The sequence below is a fragment of the Chiloscyllium plagiosum genome, unplaced genomic scaffold, assembly GCF_037043375.1.
Source record: "Chiloscyllium plagiosum isolate Xiang-an unplaced genomic scaffold, Cpla_swu_hap1 HiC_scaffold_25, whole genome shotgun sequence".
NCBI classification, from domain to species: domain Eukaryota; kingdom Metazoa; phylum Chordata; class Chondrichthyes; order Orectolobiformes; family Hemiscylliidae; genus Chiloscyllium; species Chiloscyllium plagiosum.
Genome location: NW_028270163.1, coordinates 26,344,636 through 26,371,884, shown reverse-complemented (window position 1 = coordinate 26,371,884; position 27,249 = coordinate 26,344,636). Strand labels below are relative to the sequence as shown.

At 42.4% G+C, this 27,249-nt stretch overlaps 1 protein-coding gene across 1 annotated transcript in view; it reads left to right on the top strand.

Moving 5' to 3' along the window:
* cfap52 (cilia and flagella associated protein 52) overlaps positions 1–27,249 on the top strand; it is an 86,467-nt gene that overhangs the window by 16,129 nt on the left and 43,089 nt on the right. Inside the window, exons 8-10 of the mRNA XM_043714591.2 lie at positions 10,516–10,686; positions 15,144–15,292; positions 15,403–15,548. Coding sequence (XP_043570526.2) covers positions 10,516–10,686; positions 15,144–15,292; positions 15,403–15,548 — 466 coding nt within the window. The remainder of the gene's footprint in view (positions 1–10,515; positions 10,687–15,143; positions 15,293–15,402; positions 15,549–27,249) is intronic.

Genomic DNA, 27,249 nt, shown 5'->3' with positions numbered 1-27,249 from the left:
CTACACAGACCCCTTGACATCATGGTAGCCCACAAAGCTACCAACACACTTAACTAAAGGTTTGCTAGGAACCTAAAGGACTCTATATCAACAACAGCAAAACGAATGTCATTTACAAAATACTATGCAAGGACTGTAGCAAACATGACATCGGACAGACAGACAGAAAACTAGCCATCAGGAAACATGAACACCAACGAGCCACCAAAAGGTAAGATGCACGAAGACTAGTATCCTTACATACAGACAAAGAAGGACACCGCTTCGACTGGGACAACACATCCATCCTAGGACAGGCTAAAAAGAGACATGCACAGGAATTTCTAGAGGCCTGACATTCAAACTGGAACTCCATCAATAAACACACCAATTTGGACACCATTTACCAACCTTGGAGAAAGAAAACTAGAAATGATATCACCCACCTTAAGAGACCAAGGCACATTAATAGAAAACAGGACATAACACCAGTGCTTCACCAGAGGTTCTCTCTTGATATTACCTGGCATGGTGATAAAATGTCTGAAAACAAACCTTCCAGCTCAGTGAGAAAACTTAGAATCTGATGCATTAGGCCCTTAGCCCACACGCCATTTCATTCAGTGCACCTCATTAATGCCATGAAATAATGCTGGAGTGTCTGGACCCTTTACAGAGACAGAAACAACCACAAAAATGGTGAAAACAAACGTTCATAATACATTTCTTAACTATTCACAAGAGTAGTCTCATGAGTAACAGCGTCGTGCCATCAGTATATTTTTGTCTACTTCTCCCTCCTGCTGCATCGTAGTGAGATCTCCAGTCCCACAGTCAGCATTAGCCCAGGAGGTTTGGTGGGGTGACCTGGGAGAAGTTGTTTCTGAATGGGTCATATAGGCTGACGGTTTTCTTCATTAGAATCACTACAGTGTGGAAGCAGGCCGTTCAGCCCACTGTATCCACACTGACACTTGAAGAGCATCCAACCCAGACCCACCCCCCCTATCCTATCCCTGCAAACCTGCTTTTCCCCCTGGCTAATCCACCTAGCCAGCATATCCCTGGATACTTATGGGCAATTTAGCATGGTCAATCCACCTAATCTTAAAACTGTGGGAGGAAACCAGAGTACCCCGTGGAAATCCACACAGACACGGGGTTAATATGCAAACTCTATACAGACTGAGGTTGGTATCAAACCTGGGTCCCCAACATTGTGAGGCAGCAGTGCTAACCACTGAGCCACCATGCCACCTTTGTAAGAACCTGCCTGACCCTCCTCAGTCTGAATGTCCAGGGTCAGAGTTGGACAGCGAGGGTCTGACAATGTCTGCCAATGCCCTGAATGGAAACTGCTGAGGGGCCTGTGTGTGGCTCCTCCCCCAGCTGCTTGCTCTTGGCACAAGCCTGCTTTCTTTTGATGAGGAGTCACCTGGGTGAGGATCAAGGTTCCCCATCTCCTTCTTGCCTGACGACCAATGGCTGGGATGATGGATTGCAGATGTAGATGCCCCTCTGCTCTTCAGAACAGCTACTAACCCATCCATGGAAGCATTCATGCAGTCACATGATTTTCTGCAATGGTAGAACTTTGGATCAGTGAGAGACATTACATCCCATCTGTTCTCTCCTGATCCACCCCACGCAGGTGAATAGAGTACCTCAGTGTCCTCCCCATCTGGTTCCTGGTTTCTGGCAATCTATCGAGTGCCAGTGGCCTGTGATATTTCTCCCTCACCCATCATCATAACAGTCACAGTGTGGTGCTCATCAGCCTCTGATCTGACACTCAGTGAGCATACTAACCCCATCGAGGTGTCAATATTGGATCTGGTGGAGCAATACAGAAGGCTGCCTTGCTGATGTTTCCTGTACAGTCTCCACACAATTGTCCTTAGAGATGGAGGACATGTCTTCTTGAAGACACAGATGTATTTGGGAGTTTGGGAGGTTTGGTAAGACACAAGAGGCTAGTCATTAGAAGTGGTTTTTCAATGTATGACAGTAGCAACCTGGTCAATGTAATAGCAGTATACAGCAGTGGTACTTACTTGGTTGATGCGACATGGATGTATCTGCAGGAGAAGTCTTCTCCTGTGAGGGCAAGAATACTGTCTTCCAAGAGGGAGAGGACATGCATATCAAGAAAACCCTTCCCCATTTGTTTTGTATTGCAGTGTCCTATTATGGGATGTCTTCTGCAGTGATAGAAAAGGATTGAATGAGCAAGATGCAAATGAATGGCATGGCTTGTAGTGCTGGTGAATGTGGGAGAAAGGTGTTGAGATGTGCTGAGTGAGTAAGTTGGCAGTATAGAGGGAATGCAGGGTTGGTGGTGGAGGAGGATGAATGATAACAAGAGAAAGTGATAGAAGGTGTTTCATGCAACAGTGGGGATAACAGAGCAGGAGCCTTGTGGGATGTGGATGCAGTGGCAGGGATCCAGTGAATGCAACTTAACAGAGAATAGAGAACGGTACTTGGGTGGAGTGGAGAAGGTCATTAACCTTCTTTTAGTGCTGCAGCACTGTTGTCTGCACCCTCGAGATGGCACTTGTGATGATGCTGCTCCTTTAACAAGGTTATGCTGTCATTCGTTTTTTTTTCAGAGTGTTGTAAACACATAGATTCCAAAAGGTCAAGGGCAAAAGGGTATTAGGGCCAATTTGATTATAGCTAACAGATACTACCCCAGGCAAAAGGTTTTCAAGTTTAAAAAAAAACACTTGTACAATGAAAGGGGAGTTCTCCCAGCTCAGTTTTTCTCTGGTTTGGTTTTTGCAGTCTGGCTGTTCACTGGAACAGCATCATTAAGTTGGGATAATCTATTCGGTTTTCAGATAAGTTAAGTTATCTACATTCTGTTCGTGTTTCATTCGGTAATTAGATTACATTACAGTGTGGAAACAGGCCCTTCGGCCCAACAGGTCCACACCGACCCGCCGAAGCACAACCCACCCATACCCCTACATTTACCCCTTACCTAACACTACGGGCAATTTAGCATGGCCAATTCACCTAACCTGCACATCTTTGGACTGTGGGAGGAAACCGGAGCACCTGGAGGAAACCCACGCAGACATGGGGAGAACATGCAAACTCCACACAGTCCGGGGTCTCCGGCACTGTGAGGCAGCAGTGCTAACCACTGTGCCACCGTGCCGCCCACATCTTGTAAATAAATTCTGTTTTGTTTAAAATTAAGTGGATTGACCAGCTGCATCACTCCTGGAATATCCACACTACACCTGCTAAAAACAACAAACAAATTTAGGGTCTGGGCTACTTTCTTGAAATGTTTTGAAGGGGGTTTGGTCTGGTCCATAACAGACTGGATTTGTTTGATAGTTTGATAGTTCCAAATTGGGATTAGGATTATTGGACTGAAAGGCAGGGGGTGTCGGGTGTGAGTGTCTTTTGTTCTGGCTGTTGATTTGGGTTGGTTTAAACAGTGCTTGCCTAGCAATGGGTCTTTAAGACACTAAGAGGTTTCTGTGGGTGGAAGAAGTGACATTGTGGGTTTTGCAAAAGTTGCTTAAGGTCAAGCTGCTGGAATTAGCAGACAAGCTGGGGTTGGAGCTGCCAAGGGAAAGAGAGATAATCAGAGCAATAGCTCATCATTTAAATTTGCTGGAAACACCATCAGAAACATTAGACATGACTAAAGTTTAATTGAAAATAAAGCAGCTTGAGTTAAAGGCAAAAGGCAACAGAAATGAAATAGTTTGAATTATGATTAAAAGCAGAGGAAAGAGAGGGAGAAAGAGAGAAAGAAGAGAGAAGAAAAAAAGAAACAAAGGGAATTTGAATTTCAGAAATTGGCACTTTGATAGGAAAGTCAGCTGAAGAGGATGGAGATGAAGGTTGAAGGTAAGCTTAGTGAGGAAGAGAGTGACGGTGAGCAAACTCATGGTAGCCAAAGGCCTGGTGAGGATCTGTTTCAATATATTTACACACTGCCTAAATTTGATGAGAAGGATGTGGAAGCCTGTGGGATATAGGTAAAGTAGTGTTACTTCTGCAATCATAATTACTTATGCAAGGTAAATGCACTCACACCAGTGTATAATTGTTTCAACCAAGAGCTGAGTCAACAAGAATGAAAACTATGTGGAGGAAATATATAATTGTTTTTGTATTAGCTAAAATGTGCATACAAGAATGAAACGTGCCTGCAAACAATGGTAGATGTTACAGACAAATAGATAAGGTGTTGTGAGGATGTGGGTTAAGCCAGATATGCTTGTACAAGCAGTAGTTCTAAGCATCTGTTTCCCACTTTTGCAAAAACACAAAAACAAACCCCAATTGAAAGGTCATAAGGATCAATATGGTTAGGGAAAGGGAGGAAATGTCACAGGTGGAGGAAGTAGATAATAGTGAAGAAGGATATACCTAACAATGGGCCACAGCAGGATGTGGTGAAATGGCCGAGTAAAACTTGTACTTTGTTACGCACAAGGCCGGATAAGGCAAGAGATAAACAATAATAATGGGCACCGGGTTGGGAGTAGTGAATCCTATATAAGATATGTACTTGCTAAACTCTGTGTGCCCTATTCCAGGCACCACGCTTGCAAACGTATAATAAACCTACTGATTGCTTCAGATCTTGTCTCGGACTGAAATTATTGAAGTGGGTGAGCTTTGTTTCTCATAAAGCCGTTTTTCATCTTATTTGAAAAGGTGGCTATACAAGTGCAGTGGCCAGTGATCACATGGGTTTTGTTGATGCAAACAAAACTTGTGGGGAGAGCTAGTGTCACTCTCAGAGGAGGTACCTGGGGTGTATGAGGAGGTGGAGAAAGCCATCTTAAGTGCATATTAGGTTGTGCCAGAAGCCTACACACTACACTTGAGAAATCTAAGTAGGGACCTGGTTAAACCTACATTGAGTTTAAAAGGATCAAACAAAGTCATTTTGATAGGTGTAGCTGGGCATTAAAAATAGAGTAAACCTGTGACACTCTTAGAAAGATAACTATTTTGGAGGAGTTTAAAAATTCACTTCCTGAAATAGTGAGAACTTATGTGGAAGAGCAGAGAGTTAAAATGGCAAGATTGAAATGGCTGATGATTATGAGTTGGTCCATAAATCAAAGTTTGGCTTCCAAAATCAATTTCTATCCATGGGGGATAGAACTTGTGGAAAAGAGAAATCCTCACGTGGAAAGGTAAAGTAGGTCTTGGTGAAGATCATATGGATAACTTACCACAGTGTAAAAAGGAAACCTTTGAAGGGAAAGAGAAATTTAAAAGCTCTGTTGTTTTCACTGCAATCAAGTAGGCCACATGAAATCACAATATTGGTGGATTAGGAAAAGCACTGGCAAACCAGACGTAGGAAAACAGGATAAGTCAATGAATTTTGTAGGAATGATAACAGAAAGCACAGTGGAGGCTACATAACAGCACCAGAATGTACAACCTGATTAGAGGTTGGTTAAGGAGAAAGTGCCAGATCTTCTTAAAACATATACCTGCGAAGGTAAAGGTTACTCGCACAGGCCAAGAGCAGCAGGTAATGAGGTTACAATATTAAGAGATATAGGTTCCTGTCAATCTGTAATGTTGAAAGATGAGGAGATATGTACCTCTGAAGGACTATTGCCAAAAAAGCTGCTAGTATATGGAATGCACGCTGAGACAAAAAACGCTCAATTATGCAAAGTGAGGTTATAGTGTCCAATGAAGAATGGAGAAGTAATAGGTGTAGTGGAAAAACTCTCAGCTCCAGGAATACAATTTTTCCTTGCTAAAGATATCACACATATTAACCTAATTGTGCATGATGTAGATTTGAGAGATGCTGTTCCAATTAAGCAACACCCTGGAATGCATCGCCCTCTGAAGTGAGCACAAGTTCAAAAGGAGATTGAACGCATTCTCCAAAACAACATAATCAAAGTGAGTTACAGGGACTGGAGCTCACCCATAGTAATGGTGCCAAAACCAGATGGTACCCAACGGTTGTGTGTGGACTATCGCGTCAATGCCTTTATAAAGACTGATGCATATCTAATTCTGTGTTTGGAAGACTGTGTTGAAAAGGTGGGACAAGCAACTTATCTTTCGAAGTTGGACTTACTCAGAGGGAACTGGCAGGGACCTTTGTCCAAAAGGGAAGACAATTTCGGCTTTCGTAACGCCAAATGGACTCTATCAGTTTAAAATCATGCTATTTGGCATAAAAAAGGTGCCAGCCACATTTAAGAGACTAACCAATAAGGTCATTTCCAGGTTACCCAGTTGTGTCGTATACATAGATGACTTGGTGATTTTTAGTCACACATGGAAGGAACATTTGCAACATTTATCAGCTTGTTCGGTTGACTTTGGAAAACAGGCTTGGTGATAAACCTGGCTAAAAGTGAATTTGCCAAAGCCCAAGTTGCCTTCCTGGGCCATGTTGCTGCACATGGACAAATGGCCCCACGGAATGCAAAAACTAAGATAATTGGGGAGTTTCCTATAACATGACAAAAAGGGCAGTACTATGATTCCTGGGATTGAGTAGATTTTATCGAAAATTCGTATCACATTTTTGCAATGTCGCTACTGAACTCACTGAATTGCTAAAGAAAGGCAAGAAGTTTCAGTGGACAGCAAATTGTCAGAAGGCATTTGACAGCTTAAAAGCTGTGTTAACCACTGCCCTGGTATTAGCCACACCTAATTACACGAAGCATTCAAGGTGGATATTTGTCCCAAATGGTGTGGGTGTTAGTACTGTGCTCTTGCAGGATGACGCCGAGAAGATATAAAGACCCATCATGTATTTCTGCAGGAAATTAAAATATGCATCAGCAGAAATATTCAACAGTTGAGAAGCAGATTTTGAACTTGGTGTTGGCATTACAACACTTCAGTGTTTATGTTACCAGTAAAGCATCTGAGACAATCGTACACAGTGAGTGGTCATAACCCGTTGAAGTTAGTGGAGAACTTTAAGGACAAAAATTCCACACTTTAGATGGAGCTTGTTGTTACAGCCATTCAATTTCAAAATTCTTACAACATGGTAGGGCGAGAAAACATGATTGCAGAAGCATTGTCAAGTCTTGAAAGAGAGATGGAGACATTCGGTGGCTGGAATAAACATACTGGTGCAAAATGTAGGAGTTCATGTTTGTGTGATTATTGTCAGTGTATAGTAGTGTGCTAACAATTTAAAATTAAAGGATCTTAAAATGAAGCCATCTTTGGATATTGATGGTTCATTTTTTCTTGACTGAAGGGGGAGATGTGATGGTGCTGCTCCTTTAACAAGGTTATGTTGCCCTTGGGTTTTTTTTTCAGAGCAGTCGTAAAGACACAGATTCCAAAAGGTCTAGGTTTAAAGCCAATTTGATTATGGCTAACATGATACTACTTCAAGCAAAAGGCTTAAGTTTAAAAAAAGACACTTGTACAATGAAAGGGGAGTGGCCAGTTCTCCTAGCTCAGCTTTTCTCTGGTTTGGTTTGGTTTTTGCAGTCTGGCTGTTCACTGAAAGCAGGCAGTCAGTATTGAGGCTGCTGTTCCAAGAAACAGCTCCATTGAAGAAGATGTTCCATGCTGAATCTCTGTCATCACTCTCTCTTCTGTAAGACCCTGTGTTTAATTTTATCTTTTGTGCCAAGGAGTGTTTATAAAGACTGTTGCAAGTATTTGGAACAGGATCTTTAAGTTGGGAATAATCTGTTGGGTTTTCAGTTCGGTTAAGTTATTCTATGTTCTGTTTTCTTTTGTTTGTGTTTCATTCGGTAATCTTGTAAATAAATTCTGTTTTGTTTAAAACTAAGTGGTTTGACCAGCAGCATCACTCCTGGAATATCCACTCTACACCTGCTTAAAACAACAAGCAAAGTTAGGGTCTGGGCTGCTTTCTTGACATTTTTGAGAGGGTCTGGCCTGGTCCATAACACACTGGCCCAGATGGGGGTGATCTCTGACCAGTCTGGCATTGTCTTATGGCATGGCCTCCTCTGATATTCCTCTCCTTCTTTACACTATTCCTTCAGTCAAGAACTCCAGTTTTCAGTCAGAGAAATGTGGTACCAACTTCCCCTTCTCAGCCATCACTGTCTCCAACAACGAGCTCCTCCAGGTGAGTGGTGGGCTTTCAAAAATGACATGGATTAAAGGATGCTGTTCTTCAGGCAAATAGGGACCAAAAGGCAAGTTTTTCCAGGAATGATGCATAATAAAATGGATGGAAATTGAACTTGAGGAACACCATAGGGATGTGGCCAGTAATTAGTCTGGCAAATTTGTTGAGATATATTGAAAAAACATTCTCAATCTTGCAGCAAAATTCCCTTCAAAAAACTCAATGTAATTTGGACATAGCCAAAAAAGTAACATTCAGCTGATTTTTTTGGAAACAGATTTTCATGGATTTTCTGTTGTTTATATATACTGAAAGGTGCATGTATATATATAATTTTGGAATTTTGATTTTAAAATAGAGGCAGATGGATATTTGTTACTTGGGTGAAGGATTTTCATTAAAAAATTCAGAGAGTATTTCTGGCACAATGACTAAATCTATCATTTGTCAGATAACGTTCTCGTGCTGTGCTGTCCTATGTGCTATGCAAATGACAAATATGCCTGTGGACCCCTGTTGTGTTAATGGAAAGATGTTGATATTATTGTGCTTATAACAGGTAGGTTAAACATGTAAGGTCATTAGCTTTGTTTTTAGTTTGGAAGTCTCTCGGGTGGAGCATTTTTAAAGTTCAGTTTAAAAAACATGAATATTGAGTTTTAAACTAGTTTAGTTTCTCTTCTAGAAGGAGTATTTCAGGGCAGTTCAGGGAATCAGTCGCCTTAGTACTAGGATTTGATTTGTGAATCTTTCAAACCAGGTTTGGTCAGGTGTCTGACAGGTTATTAGAACTGAGAAAATTTGCTCTCTCAGATTTGTGAAAATGTTCATGTTGGCAGAATTGGAAAGGCCTCATAGTTGTCTCCACATTGCATGATAAAGAAATTCATAGAATCATAGAATCCCTACAGTGTGGAAGCTGGCCATTCAGCCTGTCAAGTCCAAATCGACCCTCCGAACAGCATCCCACCCAGAACTACCCCCAACCCTTATCTCTGTAACCGTGTATTTACTAAGGCTAATCCACATAGCCTGCACATCCCTGGACGCAATAGGCAATTTAGCGTGGCCAATTCACCTAACCTGCACATCACTGCACTGTGGGAGGAAGCCAGAGCACCCGGAGGAAACCCATGCAAACACAGGGAGATGGTGCAAATTCCAGTTGACAGGAATCAGTAAGTAAAACCATAAAGACTTGAAATAAGGGTGTAATTTCTCAAGACTGGAGTGTCTGTAAGGGATAGTATTGGGAAACAGGTTGCAACTTAACTTTGCTTTGCATTTTATATCTTCTGAATTGTCTTTTATATTTGGATAGCTGGATTTTTCCTTCTATTGTGTAATATGTATGTGTCTGATGGTAAGTAAAAATTTGCAGCCTTGACTACGTCTCAGTGACTAACCGCCGTGTTAATTAACCAAACAAAAATGAAGTATGATCCTGCAAGCAAGTTTCATTCTAGATCTAACTTATCCAGTCGTACCATCAGCTGGGATCTTAATATATATTACTGAATTCATTATCCTGAAGCCTGACCTAATAATCTAGAGATATGTATTAAATCACGTGATTGCAGGGAAATTTAAATTTATTTGATTAAATAGCTGTGGTGTCCGTGGAACTATTAGATTGGTGCAACTCCCACTCATTCATAAAATAAACCTACTGCTGGTTACAGGCAATAACAATATAGTTGACTGTTAAGTGCTCTCTTTACAGTCTACACACTGTCTTGCAAGTTTTTCATCCACAGATTGGTCTCTTGAAATTTAAATGTATTTATGTTTTGTTCTTTTATTGATGACTGTAAATATATTGCGGGTCTGTAAGAGAATGCATAAGCCACTCAATTCCCTCCATCCAGGTAATTGTAGATATTTTAATCAACTGTTCAGGCATTTGTGACATACCTCCCATAAAGGAATATAAAGGAGAAATTTGACAATCAACAAATATCAAATTAGCTTTCAGGGCCAGTAAAGGTAACGTGAAGCATGAGCTTAATATGCCATTTAGTCAGTTACTTATCGTTCTGCTGGATATAACTTGTTCAACAATTTTTATAGCGAGATATCACCTTATCAGTTCAGTGATTTCTACTTCAGGGTTGTGGGTGGGCAGGCCTGCAGCTTCACCAGAACACCCTAAGGGAAGCATAGAATTACTGACAATAAGTTTTGGTTTGCCAAGTTTAGCTGCACACATGCAAATTACAAAAATCAATTTCAGAGAAGCAATGACTTTGCACCTTGACAATTTTGCTACTGCAAGATACCAGTTGATACTCAAGAAACTAAATGAAGTTATTTGTAATGTACTGTATTACATATTTCATTCTGTCTAATAATGTTTGTGTAATTCTGTACATAGTTATAATTTGTGCACGTGACCCACTACTTTAAGATTGCATTGGGAGGATCTTTATTTTCATTTCCAGAAAAGTGCAGGTGGATGGTGGGATCACTTCAATCAGTCTTCGTGGTCAAGGGCACCAGTTTTTTGTTGGGACCATTACATCCCAGATATACCGATTTAACTTCACTGAGTTCAAAGAGGAGCTGATCACTACATGTCACAGTAATGCTGTTCTTGACATAGCATTTCCCTGGTAGGTTTGTAGAATTTGCTGTATTTATGGACACACTTCATTATCTTTAATCTACATTACTAATTGAAAAACTATTCAAAATATTTTGATTTCTAAAATTTATGGCAAGCACTATTTGACAATACCTTAAGATTGATCTAATTGCTTTATCAGTGTTACCAAACGTTAAACATGTTAAAATTAACATTGAGTAGTTTTGCTGGCAGAACAAAGTTAGTCACAGAGACATAGATCTCTATGAAGCAACAGGACTATTGTATTGGAAGACAGTTTTATTCTGTACGTACAAATTAGAACAGGTATAAAAATCGTGCTTACTATGGGTGAGAACAGTTGCGTACAAGAGGAATGGAAAAGGTTGAGAGCAAGAAAGACGCATGCTACGATGAAAAAATTTTGAAAGCTTTCAGAAAAACACAACTGGCATCTTAATCCATCAATTGACTTTCTGAAGTGTTGGAATACTTGATTAAGAAGTCAAAGGCAAAGCTGAAGAGGTGAGAAGCCCCAACTGTAGATTGAAAACGATATCTGATTTGACCTGTGTTATACACTGTGTCCACACTATGATCTGCATTAGCAGCAGGGTACTCTTGTAGTTCGAGGAGAAAGTGAGGACTGCGGATGCTGGAGATCAGAGCTGAAAATGTGTCGCTGGAAAAGCGCAGCAGGTCAGGCAGCATCCAAGGAGCAGGAGAATCGACGTTTCGGGCATGAGCCCTTCTTCAGGAATGAGGAAAGTGTGTCCAGCTGGCTAAGATAAAAGGTAGGGAGGAGGGACTTGGGGGAGGGGCGTTGGAAATGCGATAGGTGGAAGGAGGTCAAGGTGAGGGTGATAGGCCGGAGTGGGGTGGGGGCGGAGAGGTCAGGAAGAAGATTGCAGGTTAGGAAGGTGGTGCTGAGTTCGAGGGTTGGGACTGAGACAAGGTGGGGAGAGGGGAAATGAGGAAACTGGAGAAATCTGAGTTCATCCCTTGTGGTTGGAGGGTTCCTAGGCGGATACTCCAAAATGAGTATTAAAATAATTTGTCATGAAGGATGGAAGTTTTTACATGCCAGCAGAACAATGTTCCTCTGTTGTTTAAACTTTGGAGTGAATCTTTCACCTGTTTCACAGAGGAGCTACCTGTTGTCAGGACTCCAAAATTGCATGTAATGGAGAAAGACAGCAATGAAGTGACATTACAGGTTTCTACCCATTTTTGGTAATACTAACATTCTGCAAACTGGTGCATATTGGCATTGTGATGAGAAATAAAATCAGCCTCACATTAAAACAAATGGAGCAAGAAATAGTTTAAGGGATCCTGGCAAAACTGTATATGTTTTTTTACAAGCACAATCCTCTATCCCCAACACTGCAACTCATTTATTAACTTGGGTAATTTAACCCACTTGCACTTGTATTAAAACATCATGAACTGTTAAAATAATGTATATATTGTAGTGTTTAAGAATGCTATAGTTTGAGACTGTATCTTTATGTTTAAAGTGTGTGAAAGGGGTCATATGACCTGCGTGACTGTGTGTCTGGATGATTTTGTTTATTCATCCATGAGATGATGTGAATTTTGCTAGCCACACCAACATTTACTGCCCATCCCAAATTACTCTTAAGGATGTGCTGGCGAGCTGCCTTCTTGAACCATTGCATTCCTCTGGAGTACAGGTACACTCTCAATATTGTTGGGGAGGGACTTCCAGGGTTTTGATCCAGTGACAGTGAAGGAAAAGTGATATAGTTCTGAGTCAGGGTTGTGTGTGTGGCTAAGAGGGGAACTTTCAGGTGCTTGTTTTCCCACATGTCTGCTGCCTTGTGCATTTAGCTAGTAGAGATCATAGGTCAGCAAAGAGAGTCAGAGCAGCCTTGGTGAGTTACTGCTGTACAATTTGTAGATGGAAATCACTGCTGCTACTGAGCATTGGTGATGGAGGGAGTGAGTGTTAAATATGGTAGATAGTGTCTCAATCAAGCAAATAGCTTTTCCTGGATCATATCAAACTTCTTGAGTGTTGTTGGAGCTGCACCCATCAATACAAGTGAACAGTATTCCATCACACTCTTTTCTTGTGCCTTGCTAATGATGGCTAGGCACTGGGGAATGAGGAGGTTAGTTATTTACAGCAGTCTGACCTGCCCTGGTAGGTGGAATATTTAATTGGATAATTCAGTTCAGTTTCTGGCCAATTGTATTACCATAGAGGCACAAAATCCCTACAATGCTGTCAGCTCAAACCTTGATATTGTCCAACTCTTGCTGAATATGAACATAAGCTACTTCAGAGTCTGAGGATTTGTGAATGTTGATCATTGTGCAATTATCAGTGAACATCCCAGTTCTGACGCTATGATGGAGGGAAGGTCATTGATGAAAAAGCTGAAGATGGTTCAAACTAGGACAATGTCTTGAGGAACCCCTGTGAAGATGTAGTGGAGGTGATATGACTGCCTTCCAACCTCAACCAATTTTTTTGTGTTAGGTATGACTCCATCCTAACATTTTCCATAGTCTTTCCCATGATTTCTTTTGATTTACTTCCTTGATGCAACACTCATGAAATCCTACACTGATGTCAAGGCTAGTCACTTCCACCTTACCTTTGGAGTTCAGGTTACTTGTCCATGTTTGAAGCAAGGTTGTGATGTCATCAGGAATTGAGTAGACGTAGCAGAACTCAGTGAGTAGGTACTACTGGTTAATGAAGGGCTTTTGCCCGAAACGTCGATTTCGCTGCTCCTTGGATGCTGCCTGAACTGCTGTGCTCTTCCAGCACCACTAATCCAGAATCTGGTTTCCACTACTGGTTAACATTGTCGTTAATCACCTCCATCACTTTGCTAATGATGAAGACTAGACTGACAGGGCAGTAATTATCTCGGTTGGATTAGTCATGCTTTTTATGGACAGAACATATTTGTGCAACCTTCCACAATGTCAAGTGGATGCCTGTGTTGCAAACTGTCCTGGAACACCTTGGGTATGTGTGCAGCAAGTTCTGAACCATAAAACTTCAATGCTATTGTATTACCTGATATGCTGGGTTCCACTGCTGTTGTTTGTGGAGCATTCTCCTCTAGTGAGTTGCTTAATTGCCCACCTCCATTCATGACTGGATGTTTTGAGACTGTAGAACTTACATTTGATCTACCAGTTGTTTGCCCCTGTGGTTGTAAGCTGCTTCTTCTGTTTGTCACGCAGGTAGTCCTGTGTTGGAGCTTCACTTCATTTTTATTGATGCCAGATTGGTATTCCTGGCACATCTTCCTCCATCTTCTTTGAACCAGAATTGATTTCCCAGCTCAATTGTAATGGTAGATTGGGTGATATGCTGGTGAATGAGGCTACATATTGTGGCAGAATGCAGTTCTGCTGCTACTGAAGGCCCACAGTGCCTTATGTATGCCTAGTTTTGAGTTTCTAGATCTGTTCAAAGTCTGTGCTCCTTGGCACACTAGTCGAGCCACAGTATCTTCAATATGAAGGTGGAACTTTGTCTCCATTAAGGATTGTGTGGAGGTCACACCTACTGACACTGTCATGGATGGATGCATCTATGAAGGTAAATTAGTGAGAAATGTGTCATGTAAATTTTTCCTTCTTGTTAGTTCTTCTGCCACTGCCATTGTCTAGTCAAGCAGCCATATCATTTATGACTCAGCCAGTTTGGCCAGTCAGGGAGCTACTGAACCACACAATTAATTGTTAAAGATCAATGAAAAACCCAAATCCTTATGCTGAGGGAGATGTGCCAGCTACTTAGATCTGGGCCCAGTGACAACTGTTTCTAAGTCCACAATAAGACACCCTAATTCTTCTAAGGCAGAGCCAGCAAGGCCTGCACCTTAAGCAGCGTAAATATTGACTCGATCATTCACCACACAGAATTTAGGTGGATGTTAACACTCAGTTTGAAGTTAAAAATCATGCAGATTTAAAACAAGGCTGAAGTGTTCACCGAGCTGGAGCGAGAGGGAGAATCCCTTGGAAACTCTCATTGTGTGGAAGATTGTATTTGGAAAACAAAAAATAAATAGTTGGCAGCTATGAATCACTTTGCATTGATTCCAGAAAAATTAAATGTCTAATTAATAGACTAAATAACATAACAGAATCAGAACTTCTGATTGTCACTATAAGTAAAACGTAGTATTCCATAATTCAAAGTATCAGTAATCTCGGAAATGAGTATAGTATTTAGTTAATAATGTTCTTTTTGCATTTTTCTCAGGAGAAGTTTTAAATTATGAAAGAAGTCTTGTGTCCTTCTTTCAGCCAATATCTGGAAGTTTCAGTTTATTTTTGAAGCTTATCAATCGCTATGGAGACCACAGCAATGCTAACAAGCCAAAGGAAATCTTCAGGAATTTTCCTTAATTCATTATGGTTTTTTGCAACAGATATTAAAAACCTTGAAAAAAGGCTTTCTTAATTACTACCTATTTGTTTCAAATATAGTGGAACCTCAGACCTGTTTGGAACATGTTCAAAGGCTGAAATACGAATCTGGCATACACCCACCAATAAAGAGCTCCTGCGAATCTCTGTGCCTAATATGACTTGCAATGCCATTGAATTTATGCAAGATGGGAAAAGTATTATCAGCGGTAAGTAATAGCATTTATTCAAACTGTAAAACCAATAGAATTTCATCATTTTTTGTTGGACATATTTCACCTTATTTTGAGAACTATTTCCAAATCTGAAATTTCCATAGCTTGGAATGATGGGAAGATTCGTGCTTTTACACCAGAGACTGGCAAATTAATGTATGCAATCAATAATGCCCATCATGATGGTGTCACAGCAATTGCTGCCACTAGTGACTGCAAGAAAATAATCAGTGGAGGTGGCGAAGGGCAGGTATGTACACACAACACAGTCTAATGTATGTCTGGAAAAAAACTTTGTAATATTTTTATGCATTTGCTTTAATAATCATGATATGAGCTCAGATCACGATGGTTCCACATAATGGTGAAATATTGCTCTATGGTGATATTGGTTGACTTCTTAAAACTGTTTTTTCTCTGCCTTCCATATTTATGGTCCAGAATGGCACAGAAACAGATGCTGAATTTTACAATACAGAAGAAGGAGAAGGCCAGACTACTCATTGTGCCGATATCAACTCTATGAAAGAGATGTCCATTTAGTCAACTCCCTTTCTGTCCTTACATGGCCTTGTCCTTTTTTTCCCCTTTTCAAGTATTTGTTCTCCGTTAGAAGTATTTAAGGGAGCTTCTTTCACTCTTCTCCCCTCCCCCTCCCCCAGCCAACAGTGAATTCAAAATTATAAAAACATGTTGCATGCAAATGCATTTTTTTTCCTTTTTGGTCAATTATATATTACCTCTGGTGATCGATTAACCCTTCTATCATTGGAAGCATTTTTGCCTATTTTGCTCTCTCAAAACTTCAATAATTTGTATTAAATGTCCCCATAACCTTTTCTGCTGTAAGCAGCATAATCCCAGATTCTCTAGTCTCTTCACCTGAAGTCCCTCATTCCTCTTACTAGTCCAATTAACCTCTTTCCATCCTTCAAAATCTAACTGACTTCATCATCTTAACTCCATTCCCTTCGCTCTCATATATTTATCTAAATTCCCCTTAAATATGTCATTACACCTGCAATGTGTTGACCTGAAATGTATTTGAATCCATTTCAGTTTATTATATTTACAAGTCATGCATTTTCTGCAGACTTTAAAGTTATAACTTTCAAACCCTAATCCAAATTATTATAAATATCAAAAAGAACAGTGACCCTGATAGACGCAACTGTATACTTTCCTGTAATCTGAAAGAACAGTTCAATACCATATACTTCCTATCTGTGAGCTAATTTTGTATCTATTTCCCTCTGCTTCTTTAATCCCATGGGTTAATGTGACTATTATGTGGCACTTAGAGATTCATACAGACAAAATTTTTACATTGCAATAGGATATTCTCCATATTACAAAGAAAATGTCGGAGTAACCATCTGGTCAGTCTATTAAAATAGCCTGCCATCAGTCCCACAAATCACTGAAAGGTGGAAGAAAATTGGAAGAGACAATGCAAAAGTAAATGTGAGGAATGAGAAAGGATTTTTTTCCATTTTTCATGGAAAATGGGCACTTGAGCCCAGTATTTATTACCCTTCCCTCATTGTTAGTGTATTATCGACTTGAACTGTGGAAGTCTGTGTGACGAAAGTAGCCCTAGGTTGATGTTGAATATGGAGTTGCAGGATTTTAACTCACTGACAATGAAAGGAACTGTGATATATTTCTAGGTAAGAATGCTGTGCAGCTTGGAGGGGAACTTTCAAATGAATACATTCTCATGTACCTAAAAATGCTACGGTGTAGCTTGTAAGTGGTATAAATTGCAACTGCATTGCTTGTTGGCAGGGACAGTGAATGCATAATGTGGTAGATGGGGTCAATTGGACTGCTCTGCCCTGGATAGTATGATAGTTCTTGAATGTTGACGGAATTGCAGTCGTCCAGATGAGTGGAATGTATTTCATCACGTCCTTGACTTGCATATTGGAGATGATCAGAAGGCTTTGCTGAGTTACTGCTCACAGAATTCAAGCCTATGATCTGCTCTTGTCGCCACAATGTCGATGTGACCAGTTAAGTTTCTGGTCAATGGTGGCCCACTTCCCCACAGAATGTTGATGATGGGAAATTTGATGGTGATAATGATGATGAATGTCAAGGGGAGATGTTTACACTGTTTCTTGTTGGAGTTGTCATTGCCTGGAGGAACTCTGGTAACAGTGTTCTGGTGCTGAGATAATTAGCCTTCAATGACCCCAACTATTTTCATTTTGTTGGGTAGGACTGCAGGCAGTGGAGAGTTTTCCCCTAATTCCCATTGACTTTCAGCTTGTTCTGACTCTTTGATGCACTTAAGGAAATTTCTTATACCAACTTAGTCTAGCCTATACATGATTTCAGTACTTAGCTGCTTTGTGAAACAGCCTATCAAGCCACTCAGCTCTGTCAAAGCATGACAGAGCTGCTCCACAAACTAGTCAAGCAATAGCCTTACATAATTGTGCTCAGCAAATTATATATTATAACTCATTTTACAGACTCCTCCATTTCTGAGTATGTCCTCTCCTAGCATTAGGGCAGACCCATCAAGGTGACAGCAAAGTGCTATACAGTTGGAATGGAATGGTCCTGGAAACACCAAATATTCACTTTAGAAGCCATGAATTTACATGGGATACGGTCAGTCATGCTCCTGCCAATTTCACCGACTACCTTCCTGCAACTGGTGAATCAGTACCATGTTGAACTCATGTTGAACATTGCTTGGAAGAAGCATTGAGGGTAGTAAGGGCATAGAATGTATTTATGTTAGGGGGCTTAAATATCTATCACCAAGACTGGCTCAGTACACTTTACAACATGTTGTAAGGAACTATCATTGTGCTAAGTGTGATAGCCTTTGAAAAAGATCTAGCAACTCAAGTCTGTACATCCATGAGGTGTGTGGGCTATCAGCAGCAGCAGAGTCGAACCCCAACACAATCTCCAACTTCATGGTCCAGCATATCTTGCACTGTACCATTACCATCAAACTAACTAATCAACCCTGGATCAATGAAAAGTGCAAGAGGGCAAGCAAAGAGCAGCACCAGATATTCCTAAAAGAAAAGAAGTATCATCCTGTTGACACTACAAGTAGGAGAAAGTGAGGACTGCAGATGCTGGTGATCAGAGCTGAAAAATGTGTTGCTGGAAAAGCACAGCAGGTCAGGCAGCATCAAAGGAGCAGGAGAATCGACGTTTCGGGCATAAGCCCTTCTTCAGGAATGAGGAGGGTGTGCCAAGCATGCTAAGATAAAAGGTAGGGAGGAGGGACTTGGGGGAGGGGCATTGGGAATGCGATAGGTGGAAGGAGGTTAAGGTGAGGGTGATAGGCCGGAGAGGGGTTGGGGGCGGAGAGGTCGGGAAGAAGATTGCAGGTCAAGAAGGCGGTGCTGAGTCCAAGGGTTGGGACTGAGATAAGGTGGGGGGATGGGAAATGAGAAAGCTGGAGAAATCTGCATTCATCCCTTGTGGTTGGAGGGTTCCTAGGCGGAAGATGAGGCGCTCTTCCTCCAGGCGTCGTGTTGCCATGGTCTGGCGAAGGAGGAGGCCAAGGACCTGCATGTCCTTGGCGGAGTGGGAGGGGGAGTTAAAGTGTTCAGCCAGGGGGCGGTTGGATTGGTTGGTGCGGGTGTCCCAGACGTGTTCTCTGAAACGTTCCGCAAGTAGGCGGCCTGTCTCCCCAATGTATAGGAAGCCATATCGAGTGCAGCGGATGCAGTAACTGATGTGTGTGGAGGTGCAGGTGAATTTGTGATGGATATGGAAGGATCCGTTGGGGCTTTGGAGGGAAGTGAGGGAGGTGATGGGGTCTGTTTGGAAGTGGCGGAAATGACGAAGGATGATACGATGTATCTGGAGGTTGGTGGGGTGGTAGGTGAGGACCAGTGGGGTTCTGTCCTGGTGGTGATTGGAGGGGTGGGGTTCAAGGGCAGAGGAGCAGGAAGTGGAGGAGATGCGGTGGATAGCATCGTCAACCATGTCTGAGGGGAAATTGCGGTCTTTGAAGAAAGAGGCCATCTGGGTTGTTCGGTATTGGAATTGGTCCTCCTGGGAGCAGATGCGGCAGAGGCGAAGGAATTGGGATATGGGATGGCGTTTTTACAGGGGGCAGGGTGGGAGAAGGTGTAATCTAGGTAGCTGTGGGAGTCAGTCGGTTTATAATAAATGTTTGTGTTGAATCGGCCGTCTGAGATAGAAATGGAGAGGTCTAGGAAGGGGAGGGAGGAGTCTGAGACGGTCCAGGTAAATATGAGGTCGGGGCGGAAGGTGTTAGTAAAGTGGATGAACTGTTCAACCTCCTTGTGGGAGCACGAGGTAGTGCCGATACAGTCATCGATGTAGCGGAGGAAAAGGGGGTGGTGCCAGTGTAGCTGCGGAAGATGGACTGTTCCACATATCCGACGAAGAGGCAGGCATAGCTGGGGCCCATGCGGGTGCCCATGGCTACTCCTTTAGTTTGGAGGAAGTGAGAGGATTGGAAAGAGAAGTTGTTCAGAGTGAAGACCAGTTCAGTCAGTTGAAGGAGGGTGTCAGTGGAAGGGTACTGTTTGGTTCGGCGGGAGAGGAAGAAGCAGAGGGCTTTGAAGCCTTCGTGATGGGGGATGAAGGTGTATAGGTACTGGATGTCCATGGTGAAGATAAGGCGTTGGGGGTCGGGGAAGTGAAAATCATGGAGGAGGTGGAGGGCGTGGGTGGTGTCCCGAACGTAGGTTGGGAGTTCTTAGACTAAGGGGGACAGGACTGTGCCAAGGTATGCAGAGATGAGTTCAGTGGGGCAGGAGCAGGCTGGGGCAGTCACGTTTGTGGATTTTGGGCAGGAGGTAGAAACGGGCGGTGCGGGGTTGTGGGACTATGAGGTTGGAGGCAATGGATGGGAGATCCCCTGAGGCGATGAGGTTATGGATGGTCTGGGAGATGATGGTTTGGTGGTGGGAGGTGGGGTCATGGTCAAGGGGGTAGTAGGAGGAAGTGTCCGCGAGCTGGCGTTTAGCCTCAGCGGAGTAAAGGTTGGTGGTAGTTTGGCGCACCGACCTTTACATTGACAATTCAACACAAATGTTTATTATAAACCGACTGACTCCCACAGCTACCTAGATTACACCTCCTCCCACCCTGCCCCCTGTTAAAAACGCCATCCCATATCCCAATTCCTTCGCCTCCGCCGCATCTGCTCCCAGGAGGACCAATTCCAATACCGAACAACCCAGATGGCCTCTTTCTTCAAAGACCGCAATTTCCCCTCAGACATGGTTGACGATGCTATCCACCGCATCTCCTCCACTTCCCGCTCCTCCGCCCTTGAGCCCCGCCCCTCCAATCGCCACCAGGACAGACCCCCACTGGTCCTCACCTACCACCCCACCAACCTCCAGATACATCGTATCATCCTTCGTCATTTCTGCCACCTCCAAACAGACCCCACTACCAAGGATATATTTCCCTCCCCTCCCCTATCAGAGTTCCGGAAAGACCACTCCCACCACGACTCCCTCGTCAGGTCCACACCCCCCACCAACCCAACCTCCACTCCCGGCACCTTCCCCTGCAACCGCAAGAAATGCAAAACGTGCGCCCACACCTCCCCCCTCACTTCCCTCCAAGGTCCCAAAGGATCCTTCCATATCCATCACAAATTAACCTGCACCTCTACAAACATCATTTACTGCATCCGCTACCACCCGATGTGACCTCCTATACATTGGGGAGACAGGCCGCCTACTTGCGGAACGTTTCAGAGAATACCTCTGGGACACCCGCACCAACCAATCCAACCACCCCCTGGCTGAACGCTTTAACTCCCCCTCCCACTCCGCCAAGGACATGCAGGTCCTTGGCCTCCTCCATTGCCAGACCATGGCAACATGACGCCTGGAGGAAGAGCGCCTCATCTTCCGTTTAGGAACCCTCCAACCACAAGGGATGAATGCAGATTTCTCCACCTTCCTCATTTCCCCTCCCCCTACCTTTTCTCAGTCCCAACCCTCGGACTCAGCACCGCCTTCTTGACCTGCAATCTTCTTCCTGACCTCTCCGCCCCCAACCCCTCTCCGGCCTATCACCCTCACCTTAACCTCCTTCCACCTATCGCATTCCCAATGCCCCTCCCCCAAGTCCCTCCTCCCTACCTTTTATCTTAGCCTGCTTGGCACACCTCATTCCTGAAGAAGGGCTTATGCCCGAAACATCGATTCTCCTGCTCCTTTGATGCTGCCTGACCTGCTGCGCTTTTCCAGCAACACATTTTTCAACACACTACAAATAGGACAAACACCATGACAGAGCCAAGCAAATCTACAACCAATAGATCAGATCTAAGCTCTTCAGTCATAGAGATGTACAGCAAGGAAATAGACCCTTCAGTCCAGCTTGTCCATGCCGACCAGATATCCTAACCTAATCTAGTCCCATTTGCCAGCACTTGGCTCATATCTCTCTAAACCCATCCTATTCATACACTGACCCAGATGTCTTTTAAATGTTTGCTGATGATTGTTCAGCACCATTGGCAATTGTTCAAAATACTGAAGTAATCCATATCCAAATACAGCAAAAATAAGATAGTATCTAGGATTGGTCTGAAAAGTGCAGGAACATTCATGCCACACAATGCCAGAATGTGTATCTCCAACAGGAGAGAATTTAGCCATTGTCCTTTTACATTAAATGGTATTACCATCACAGAATCCCCCACTATCAACATCCTAGGGGTTACAATTAACCAGAAACTGAATTTGGCTAGCCATATAAAGACAATAGCTAGAAGAGCAGTTTGGAGGATAGGATTCCTGCTTCGAATAACTCACCTCCCAACTCCTCAAAGCTGATAGACCTACGATGCACAAGTCAGAAGTGTGATGGAACACTCCATCCGATGAATGCTGCTCCAACAACACTTCAGAAGCCTGACACCATCCAGGGGAAAGCAGCGTGTTGATTGGTACCACATCCACAAATATTCATTCCCTGTACCATCGATGCTCAGTAGTAGCAGTGAATTCCATCCACAAGATACACTGCAGAAATTCACCAAGCTCCTTAGACAGCACCTCTCAAATCCACAAAGCACAAGGGCAGCAAATCCATTGGAACACCACCACCTGCGAGTTCCGCTCCAAGCCACTTACCATCCAGACTTGGAAATATATCTCCATTCCTTCGATATCACTGGGTCAAAATCCTGGAACTCTCTCCTTAAAGGCATTATGGGGCTACATGAAAATTGAATGCAAGTGGTTCAAGAGGTAGCTCACCATCACCTCCTCAAGGGCAACTAGGGATGGCCATAAATGCAAACCCAGCGATATCTATATCCCATAAATGAATTCAAAAAATCACTGAACTTAATATCAAGAGCCAGCTGACCATACTGGATCCAGAAAAAGCAATGTGTACTGACAACGTCCCAGTTGTAATTCTGAAGACTGAATCAGTTTATACCCACATGCAACAAGTCTTAAACAACATTCAGGCTTGATCTAATAAGTGACAGACAACATTTGCACCATGCAAGTGCAAAGCAATGAGCTTCTTGAAAAGAAAAAGTCTATCAATCTCTTTGGAACATTCTGTAGTTTCATCATCATTGTCAAATTTCCCACACCACCAAGGTCCTGGAGGTTACCATTGCCCAAAACCACTTGGACCCTGGAGATCACTATTGTTCAGAATCTAACTGAATGAACCAAATAATTATAGCAGCGACAAGAACAAGGCATTTGGTGGAATTATGCAGTTATGAAATCACATCCTGACTCCCAAAGCCTTTTCTTCAGCGACAATGTGCAGTCTTAGACAGTGGATGCACGTATGCAGTGTTTGGAGTAGGTTGGCTAAAATGCTTCTTAAACTCTTGAGTAATCAGGATACGACAAAATCAAGGAATTTGAGAATTCAATGCTTCAAATTTGGAGATGATGACACACTAAACACTTATAAAAGTTCTTCGTAAAATGGCCAAAATCAGTTATTTTATTAGCGTAGATGTAGCATCCAATAAAATTCTGTTGTTTTTAATTTGGCGCAGATGAAAATACACAGCTGCAACTAAATATGTCAAACAAACAAAATCTGTGATTTTTAAAGTTACACAATTGGGACACTATTGTGTTCTTTTAATGCAATATAATGTCTTTGCTAAAGAAATTAAGAAAGTGTTATTGACATCATGGGGCTGGAATTTAGACACAACGTTAATTGTGTTAAAATAGCAAATGCAATTTTTCCATCTGCCCTCCAAAAGATTAAATATTTTAGTAAAGGATGCAGGAATGAAGGATGAAGAATATAGAAAATCCTCATTATCCGCATGGGTTGGGGACTTGGAGTTCCCATTGACACTGCTTCAATTTACCTATCTACCATGAAGGACCATGCAATCAGACCAAACAAGTCAATGGGGGAAATAATGGAACCTAAGGCTAAGGTAATGGATAAGTAAACTGGGCTTGGACCGGGGAAAGATTTCTCATTAATAATGGGGGGAGAGTTTTCTAATGATGAATATTGAAATGTGTGTGCAAACCTGAACATATAGTTATGAAAATAACAATAGAAAGCTTTTTTTAGCAGTAGGGGAATGTGTGAAATGAATCATACTGTAATAGATTAAACTGTTCATATGTGTTGGCAAATTGGCTAAATCGTAAATTATTGTTTGCACCAGCATGAACTATCCATGCAAGGAATTTGCTGCAGATAGTTGGAGGATATTGTTCATATCTGTTAGATTTTGATAAAAATCCTAAAACCTGGCAGTAATAAATTGATCAGGCCCAGCTGTGGCACTCCATCTCTTAAAACTTGCCAATAGTCCATTTATTTCCACTCTCCATCTCATGTTATCAAAACAATCTTCTTTCTGTACTAATATTTATCTCTTAGACCATGACTTTGCATAGTAACCTTGATGGAGTACCTTGTCAAATGTCTTCTGGAAATCTAAAAACACCATATCTCCACGTTTCCCTTATCCATATTGCTTATTACTTTCCCAAAGAACCAAAATATATTTGTCAAACCTGAAATCCCTTTCACAAAATCATATTGACATTGCCTGAATGCATTGAAATTTTCTAACTGCTCCATTATAATAGACATCAATCTAACTGTCCTGAACTTGGAGCAGGAGAAGGCTATCGGCCACTCAACCCTTCTTTGCCGTTCTTCAACAAGACCATGGCTGATATACCCCATGCCTCAAATTCTTTTTCACTTCACCTCATCATAGTCCTCAACTCCTGAAATTTTCAAAAATTATTTGCCCCTTGCATCCTGAAATACTTCCAATGATCTAGCCTCCGCAACTCTCTGAGGTAGGGAATCCCAGACATTCACTACCCTCCAGGAGAAGAAATTCTGTAGCTTATCAGTTTTAAATGAGTATCCCCTTATTCTGTAACTATGTCCCTTAGTTTGAGATTTCCTTCATTTGTGAAACATTTTCTCACCATCTATCCTGTCAAGCCCCCTCAGAGTCTTGTGTTTTTCAATAAAATTGCTCATCATTCTTGTCAGCTCCATTGAATAAAGGATGAACCTTTCTGGCCATTCTTGATAAGTCAAGCCCTTAATTCCAGGAATCAGCCTAGTGAGTCTGTTTTGAACAGCTTCCAATGCCTAGACATCCTTTCTTAAATACTGGGACCAAAACGGTACACAGCACTCCAGGTGCAACCTCATTGTTAAGCTGTACAATTGTAACATGCCTTCCCTGTTTTTTAAACTTCAAAACTCCTAGCATTAAAGACCAAAATTCCATTTTGCCTTCTTAATTATTAGTACACTTGCATGCAAGTTTTTTTGTGTTTCAAGAGCAGAAGCAGCCAGATCCCTTTGCACTGTGCTGTTTTGGAATTTCTCTGTTTAACTAACAGTCTGATTTTTAAAAAGGAGTAGGAACAAATGACTGTAGATGCTGGAATCTGTACCAAAAACAACAAATGCTGGAGATCACAGCGGGTCAGACAGCATCCATGGAGAGAGAGCAAGCTAACGTTTTGCATCTGGGTGACTCATCATCAGAGCTGAAGTGAAGTGTGGAGGGGACAGCATTTATGCAGTTTGGGGGAGTGGAGTGCAGTGGTGTGGGAGTAGTGGGTATAAGGTGCTGATGGAGAAAAAGTGTTGATAGTTCAGATTAAGTGATCGGAATGTGAGAATGGCAGGACAATGGTGTGTCTCCTCCCAGACTTGAAAGGACAGACAGTCCTGCTGGAATGGTGGGGAGGGGAGAGAGGACATGATAATAAGCTAAAAGAAAGGGAAGAAATGGTAGCTCATTCACAATTTAAAAGGTGTTGAACTCAGTATTAAACCCAGAAGGCTGTAAAGTGCCTAGTCTGAAGATGAGGTATTGTTCCTCCAGTTTGTGCTGTAATTCACTGGAACACTGCAGAGTGCCGAGGACAGACATGTGGGCATGCGAGCAGGATGTTGTGTTAAAATGACCATCTGTGGGAAGGTCGGTATCCTGCTTGCACACAGACTGGAGCTGCTCCGCAAAGTGGTCACTCAGTTTGCGTTTGATTTCTCCAATGTAGAGTAGGTCACACTGGGTGCCGTGAAAACAATACACAAGACTGGAGGAGGTACAGGTGAAGTGCTACTTCACCTGGAAAAACTGTTTAGGCCCTTGGATGGTGTATGACCTCACACATTCCTACATTAAACTCCATTAAACTCCATCTGCCAAGATTTTACCCACTCACTCAACCTATCTCTACCCCTTGCAGATTCCTCATGTCCTTATCACAATATGCCCTCCCTTGTATTTTTTTGTATTGTCAACAAATTTGGAAACATTACACTCTGCCCCTTCCTCCAAGTCATTAGTATAGCTGATAAATAATTGCGGTCTCAGGACCCATGCTTGTAGCACTCCACAAGGCCCACATTTAGAGTCAAAGAGATGTATAGCATGGAAAACAGACCCTTCGGTCCAACCTGTCCATGCCGACCAGATATCCCAACCCAATCTAGTCCCACCTGCCAGCACCCAGCCCATATCCCTCCAAACCCTTCCTATTCATATACAAATGCCTCTTAAATGTAGCAATTGTACCAGCCTCCACCACATCCTCTGGCAGCTCATTCCATACACGTACCAAACTGTGCGTGAAAAAGTTGCCCCTTAGATCTCTTTTATATCTTTCCCCTTTGTCTATTTATCCTATCCATGCCCCTCATAATTTTGTAAACCTCTATAAGGTCACCCCTCAGCCCCAGCCTGTTCAGTCTCTCCCTATAGCTCAAATCCTCCAACCCTGGCAACATCCTTGTAAATCTTTTCTGAACCCTTTCAACTTTCACAACATCTTTCCGATAGGAAGGAGACCAGAATTTCACGCAATATTCCAACAGTGGTCTAACCAATCTCCTGTAACATGATCCCCCAACTCCTGTACTCAATACTCTGATCCATAAAGGAAAGCATACCAAATGTCTTCTTCACTGTCCTATCTACCTGCGACTCCACTTTCAAGGAGCTATGAACCTGTACTCCAAGGTCTCTTTGTTCAGCAACAATCCCTAGGACCTTACCATTAAGTGTATAAGTCATGTCCCAAAATGCAGCACCTCACATTTATCTGAATTAAACTTCATCTGCCACTTCTCAACCCATTAGCCCATCTGGTCCAGATCCTGTTGTAATCTGAGGTAACCCACTTCGTTGTCCACTACACCTCCAATTTTGGTGTCATCTGCAAACTTACTAACTGTACCTCTTGTGTTCGCATCCAAATCATTTATGTAAATGACAAAAAGTAGAGGACCCAGCACTGATCCTTGTGGCACTCCACTGGTTACAGGCCTCCAGTCTGAAAAACAACCCTCCACCACCACCACCCTCTGTCTTCTACCTTTGAGCCAGTTCTGTATCCAAATGGTTATTTCTCCCTGTATTCCATGAGATCTAACCTTGCTAGTCAGTCTCCCATGGGGAACCTTGTCGAATGCCTTACTGA